This window comes from Mya arenaria, chromosome 12, assembly GCF_026914265.1.
Source record: "Mya arenaria isolate MELC-2E11 chromosome 12, ASM2691426v1".
NCBI classification, from domain to species: Eukaryota; Metazoa; Mollusca; class Bivalvia; order Myida; family Myidae; genus Mya; species Mya arenaria.
The window spans coordinates 44,581,287-44,588,221 of record NC_069133.1 but is presented as its reverse complement, the minus strand read 5'-3'; the positions used below and the strand labels follow the sequence as shown (position 1 = coordinate 44,588,221).

Genomic DNA, 6,935 nt, shown 5'->3' with positions numbered 1-6,935 from the left:
GCTGCTAATATATAATTTGTTTAATTTATGTTACGCAATTCGACCCTACGCAAATTACTAATTTTATAAATAATGTATCATCCTAAGCCAAAATATACTTTTAGCTTTTATGCTGTCTACCTGCAGACGAATTTAAGAAGAATAATGCATAAATTTAAAAAAAAATAAAAACGTTATAATTAACTAAAATCATTCAAATAATTGTTAATATGACATATATTTAAGAATTATTGTTTTCACTATTCTGATGAAATGTTTCAAATATTATGGATTTACATCTTTTTTCCAAATATTGTAATAGATTTATGGAGTAGGGGACTTTCCGGATGTAAACACGGAAGTGGCCTGATACTCCCTGGAAAAAATGGAAAATGAGGCAATTTCAGTGGTTAATTCTCCAGCCAAGTCGAAACAAACGGTAACCAGATAACTGATCAATCCTTCTATCACTTTACAGTGTTTGTGTTTTATTGGCATGTTCGCAATTCATACAAAAAGCAATATAGTAAGCACAATCCGAACATGAGTAATTTCGGATAAAACCATCCGGATGTTAAGTATTATCATGTTTACAGTACAACGCAGCTTTACCCCACAAACAGTTAAACCTCCCATTTTATATTTATTTGAAAATCTTAAATTTACATTCTTTCACACAAATGAGTTTATAATTCTGAATTATTTTATTTTTTCTTCAGTCAAGTTTTCTGCTGTCAATCGTGAGGACTCTTTCTTCAAGGTAAGAACAGAATAATAATGGCAGAACAGTATATTTTTTATGATTTCGTCTGTTCCTCAGAAAATAAGAAAGTCAAAGAAATGTCATTGGTCGCATTCAAAATCTTCAATTTTTTTAATCTTGAGCATTAAGAATCATTCATGATTTCATCGAAAGCAAGATTTTCTTGAATTACATGTAGCCTGAATGCATTATACAGAAGAAACTTGCTATGTTTAACTCTGTTATCTCGATGTTCTGGTTTTGTCCAATTTTATTCAAATGTGATGGTATTTAAAAAAAGTTTTTTGTAATTTGGTTATATGGAATGTTAGTTTTCTCTAAGTATTTCCTGACTTTGACATAGTTAATTTTGACTGTATTAATGTATATTTGTATAAGTATTGATATAAGAATAAAATCCACAATCCGAAATGTATGAAACATATATCAAACCCAGATGTTTAAGTAGCCCAGGCTTGCATGCTGGAGCAAATTATAATCACAGCATTCGCTTCAAGTTGCTTTCATTTCAATTTTGCATTATAAAAAGAAGAAATAAATATTATCAGTGGTTCCATGCATTAGAGACTTGCAATATGGAGCACTCAATAGTTTTTCTTTTGTGTGTAAGACTATCTGATAGGGAAAAACAAAATCCAAGTGAGTTGTTTGAATAGAGCTAGACTAGAATATCGCACCAAAGTTGCTTTGTATCTAACTTTGTGTCTTTAGCTTTTTTTTGTATCTTCAGAGTTTGTCATCAATAATGCCATTTTGACTGATGAAATATTGGTACGAAATAAAATCTGTAATTCTATTGAATATAATGGCAGTTTTTTACATGTACATGTTTTCATTTCCAGTGCTGACTTTGAGCAGCGGGAACAGGAAAAGAAACGCATAGAAAAGGCCTTCAAAGAAAGTGATAAGAAATTAGGAGATCTAGTCAAAGGTAGCTGACCCTGGTCATTTGGGATTACATACAATTACATGTATAGTGTATGTCTGCTATAATGGTGCACTACAATCAGGGTGACAAAAAGGCTCAATTCCCAAAGCTAAAACATAGTTCTCCAATTTTTCATATTTGAGTCACCTAAGACATGGTGATCTGTCAGCTGGTCAGTCTGTTGATTGCTCGATCTGTTGCCATAAGTGTGTGGACTGAACTACTCCCACAGTTTAAGAGGTATCACTCTGAAACTTGGTACAAAAAATGATGGGTAGTGTAATGATTTGCATATTTCTCATGACCTATGGTCATTTTAACATAGAATTATGAGTCCTTGAATATTATTTTTAAACTTTAGGCCATATTTGAGTTTTTGAAGCAAGGTATCACTTTGATGTTCACATTACAAGGATGATGGATAGTAGTGCCAGACATATATTTTGTGACTTTTTCGTCTTGTCCCATGTCTAATCTCATTTTTAGTCGACCCCAGCCAGCTTTTGAGTTATGTGCCCTTGAATAGCAGTGTAGCACTTTAGCTATGTATTGAAGATTTAAGATTGATTTTCGGGCAAATAAGTATTACCGGTACTTTCCTTGAAATAATTTAAAAACATATTATGATTTTTAATAGATATTTGCCTGAGTCAATTACAGTCTTGTGTCAAGGCAGTGGAATAGTCATCACTTCTGTGATAGTTCTAGTATATTAATACAAAAATTGGATCCTAAAAATGTTTTTTATGGAAGAGTTGGCGTATTCTTTAAGAAACATTCTTTTATCTTTTCTGTCTTTTTTTAAAGCATTATTGTTTATTTCTAGGCATTATTACCAATTTTCTCAAGTCAAAAGAACCTTGCTCTAATACCAAAACAGAATATAATCCAGACTCCAGAGGGTCACCTTTTCTATCTCATTTTAACGAATATTTCATTTTATCACGGTCTTCTCAATGTACATTCTGATTGGTTAACATTCAATAGCTCCACCTACTGGCGATGTTTTGGTAATTGGATGACACCGCCCAATTATCAGATTAGGAGATTACCAAATTTTATGAATGGCTAATTGCTGATTGACAGACTTACAATGTGTTATAATTTCGGCGAAGTCAATGTCGCTTTGATGATACAAATGGACGAAGTCTGGGAATTTTAGGCGACCACTTCGCCCAAGTCGCCCTCTTGCGTGAGCCCTGGGGTGTTACAGTCACCAATTCAGTCAATGAAATTGAGATTGCTGTTTTTATACGATAGTTTGGGTGTATTTTGTGTTTCCGTCGGATTTCAGTTCCTAAAGGTATTTGCTGGTATAGATTTGCACTGAATGATTGTGGTTTCTTCTTTTCAGAAAATTATCAAGATTTGACATCAATCTTGAAAACATTCAGTGACATCAGTGATAACGTTAATGGTATGTAACCTTGGGACATGTATGCCTATTTTATTTATTAAGCAAATTATATTTTAAGCGTCTCATAACTCTGCTTTCTTATTATGATTTTATTCAGTGTTTCCATGGCCAATACTTTATTCATGATGTGACTGTGAAAAATGACTTGAGTGGCATGAAATCATGTGTATTTAATGCACAAAAAAAATAATTACTTGTTTGATTGACTTTAAAATTGAAAGCAGTGATTGTTATATGTTAATTTCAAGTTTTCATCTTTGCTATTGATGGGGGTGGGGGGGTTGATGTATGCTGTATTCCGGTTCACTTATTGAGATTTCTACGTACGCCTGTGAGTTAAATTTTGAGTTTTTTTTTTCTCGCAGAATCTCGTGAGAAAATCAAGCACATTAAGGAAGATCTGAGTAGCTGTAAAACGCTGCTACACTGTAAGAGAGATGAGCTGAGGAAACTGTGGATTGATGGGGTGGAGCAGAAAACAATTGCAGCCCTACTTGACCAGATGTAAGCATTTAAAAGAAGTGATTGAAACCATTATCTGTCATTGAATTATATAGTCTGCTTTCGTTTTTAGCTTTAATGAATGTTGCTGAATAATACCACCTCAAAATTTCAATGTTAAAAAAATGCTATTGGTAATAACTTAATTTTGTCAGTAAATTAAAATACATCTAAGGAAAATAGATACTGTACACTCATGGCAGAGTTAAGAGGATTACTTTAGCATTTTTTCAAAAAGTATGATTCTGTTATTAAAGTGTTTTCCTTTGCAAACAAGGTAAGGTGATTTTTTAATAAGGAAATGAAATATTTAGGAAGTTGATGCTTTTTTCTACTCCTGCAAAGCAAACTTTTGAAAAAAGGTGTAGATTACATGGAGAAGCCATCCATGTTGTTCATGCATTCTTTTGCCCTCACAGTGACATTAGCTTTATCTTGTTTGTAATTGCAGAGAACAGGTGAAAAATGTTCCAGAAAAGCTTGACAACCATCTGGCGAAGAAGGAATATCTCCAGGCTACAAACTGTATTGTTGGGGCAGGTGAGTGGGTAGAATGGGGCTTTCTTAAGGGAGTTGGCCTTGTAAATGTATCTTGTCTTATGCTTTTTATAATGCCTAGAGATCAGTTTAATGCATGTGAAACTACAAGCTTGCTGGAATTTCAAAGAAAAAGATATTGTGATACAATTGGTGTCAGTGGAAGCATTGTCGTCATGCATAAACTTTAAAGCCCATAACTTTGGCTTTAACATTTTTAGAGTTATGTCCCTTTTTGACTGAAAAAAAAACATAAACAGAAAAGTTTGGCACAAACTTATGTTGCTCTTGTTATCAGTTTAGTATTTGTCACTATGTTTCAGTTACAAAGCTGGAAAGTAACCTGTCCCACGTTGAGGCACTGAGAGACCTGAAGGTGGAAATACATGCAAGAAAAGAGGTACATGAATAATACACATGATAAGTTAGTTGAGAGCCTACCTACACTTTTGATCATTTAACAGTGGACAAAGTCTTTAAATAAATGTCGATGATACTTGTATTTGCAATGAGCTTTCAAGCACTAAATTTTAAGTAGCCTGTGTAGCATGGCAAACTTATAGGGATCGCTTGTCAGTTGGCCTTGCCCTTGTCAACTGCATCGTTATAAGTGTCACATGCGGCATCACTTTTATAAATGCTCTTAAGCTAAAGGATGCCTACTTCCATTCTGCATATAAAAAAGCTAATAAAGATTTTGGTTAAATTCAAACATAATATTAATATTTTTCTCCCCCATTTATTATTTTCCAGAGGATGCATGAGATTTTAATTGAGGAACTAAACCGTCAGATCTACACAGTGTCATCCCAGGCAGTGGTGGGACGGGCGGGGTCCGGTCGACGGGGCGAGATGTCATCCAGGGGCATGGTTGAGAGCACCCTTAATAGTGTGTGACACAAAGATTCTTTGATTATTTGTAAGGCCTAAAAAAAAATATGTCCGTTTCGGGTAACCCGACCCTACCTATAAAAATGCGCCGACCCTAACTATTTTTTTCCGTTTCTGAGCAAAAAAAATATTCGTTAGCGAATAGGGTGTTACGAAGGGCAGATAAATGCAGATTTTAATCAGAATTATTGTTTATATGATAAAACAAAGTCAGGCAATGACAGTAATGTAGGAAAGACTGCCATCATGTGCAAGAAAACACTCTGAACTTACGACAGATTTTGAAAAAAAAAATCCCTACCTACCCTACCTAGAAATTTTGGGAAGGTTACCTTAAACAAACAATTATTTTTTTTTGGCCTAATAGTGCAAAATTTATGTGTTTTGGACTGTTTTCCTTTTGTTTGCTTTTAATAGTGTTTTTTTCTATTTTAGTATTCTGTAGAGCTTAATGATTATACATGCATTTGAATTATTTTCTCTTAAGCTATTCCATTTAAACATAAAACCCCCCGAGGGGAAGGCATTTCTAAATTTTGCCATCCCCCTACAGAAGCAAATTTACCCTTGTGGGGTTCAAATTAGGGAAAAAAGACACCCACCATACTTTTTAAATAATTGCCTTCCCCCCGTGGGTTATATGTTTTACTGGAATAGCCCTAAGAACATTATATATTTCTCCTTCTGAGTACCATAAGCTTTATTTCCTGAGTAAAAATGTCACAAGTGTATTAATAACTTCTGGAATTCACAAGGATATTTATTGCAATTTTACAATAAATTTAACTATTTTTAACCAGGTTTTCAACGAAAACCGGGTTATTAGAATGAGGTTGTCGTTGGGCGGGCGGACGGCGGGCGTCAAACATTAGTTTCTGTTCAATAACTTTAGTTAGCATTGATAGATATTGATGAAACTTGGTGTGTAGGTAGCTTATGGGAAGAGCTAGCTTGGGATTGCTTTTGAGGGGGGTGGGGCTAAGGTCAAGGTCAATGTTACTAAAAATAGAAAAATGGTTTCTGCCCAATAACTTTAGTTAGCATTGATAGATATTGACGAAACTTGGTGTGTAAGTTGCTTATGTGAAGAGCTAGCTTGGGATTGCTTTTGAGTGGGGAGGGGCTAAGGTCAAGGTCACTATTACTTAAAATAGAAAAATGGTCAAGGTCACTGTTACTTAAAATAGAAAAATGGTTTCTGCCCAATAAATTTAGTTAGCATGGACAGATATTGATGAAACTTGGTGTGTAGGTAGCTTATGTGAAGAGCTAGCTTGGGAGTGCTTTTGAGGGGGGTGGGGCTAAGGTCAAGGTCGCCTGTTACTAAAAATAGAAAAATGGTTTCTGCCCAATAACTTTAGTTAGGATTGATAGATATTGATGAATGTTGGTGTGTAGGTAGCTTATGAGAAGATCTAGCTTGGGATTGCTATTTTTTTGGGGGGAGGGGCTAAGGTCAAGGTCACTGTTACTTAAAATAGAAAAATGGTTTCTGCCCAATAACTTTAGTTAGCATTGACCGATATTGATGAAACTTGATGTGAAAGTTGCTTATGTGAAAAGCTAGCTTGGGATTGCTTTTGAGTGGGGAGAGGCTAAGGTCAAGGTCACTATTACTTAAAATAGAAAAATGGTCAAGGTCACTGTTATTTAAAATGGAAAAATGGTTTCTGCCCAATAACTTTAGTTAGCATTGACCGATATTGATGAAATTGGTGTGTGGTAGCTTATGTATAGAGCTAGCTTGGGATTGCTTTTGAGGGGGGTGGGGCTAAGGTCAAGGTCGCCTGTTACTATATATAGAAAAATGGTTTCCGCCAACAGTAATTTTCAGTTACGTCTCTTTTTGATAAAAGTAAAGATAAAGTCATACAACAAATTAATTGGCTATAATTTCTGATTGCCCATAACAAAAACCT

The 6,935-nt window shown here is 34.6% G+C and overlaps 1 protein-coding gene across 3 annotated transcripts in view; it reads left to right on the top strand.

Moving 5' to 3' along the window:
• The first annotated feature begins 313 nt into the window (after window positions 1-313).
• Window positions 314-6,935, top strand: part of LOC128211587 (exocyst complex component 4-like) — a 28,741-nt gene continuing 22,119 nt past the window's right edge. For all 3 annotated transcript variants that reach the window (XM_052916559.1, XM_052916560.1, XM_052916558.1), the window contains exons 1-8: window positions 314-418; window positions 699-739; window positions 1,585-1,673; window positions 3,025-3,087; window positions 3,453-3,591; window positions 4,040-4,128; window positions 4,449-4,525; window positions 4,879-5,014. In XM_052916559.1, coding sequence (XP_052772519.1) covers window positions 365-418; window positions 699-739; window positions 1,585-1,673; window positions 3,025-3,087; window positions 3,453-3,591; window positions 4,040-4,128; window positions 4,449-4,525; window positions 4,879-5,014 — 688 coding nt within the window. In that variant the 5' untranslated portion in view covers window positions 314-364. The remainder of the gene's footprint in view (window positions 419-698; window positions 740-1,584; window positions 1,674-3,024; window positions 3,088-3,452; window positions 3,592-4,039; window positions 4,129-4,448; window positions 4,526-4,878; window positions 5,015-6,935) is intronic.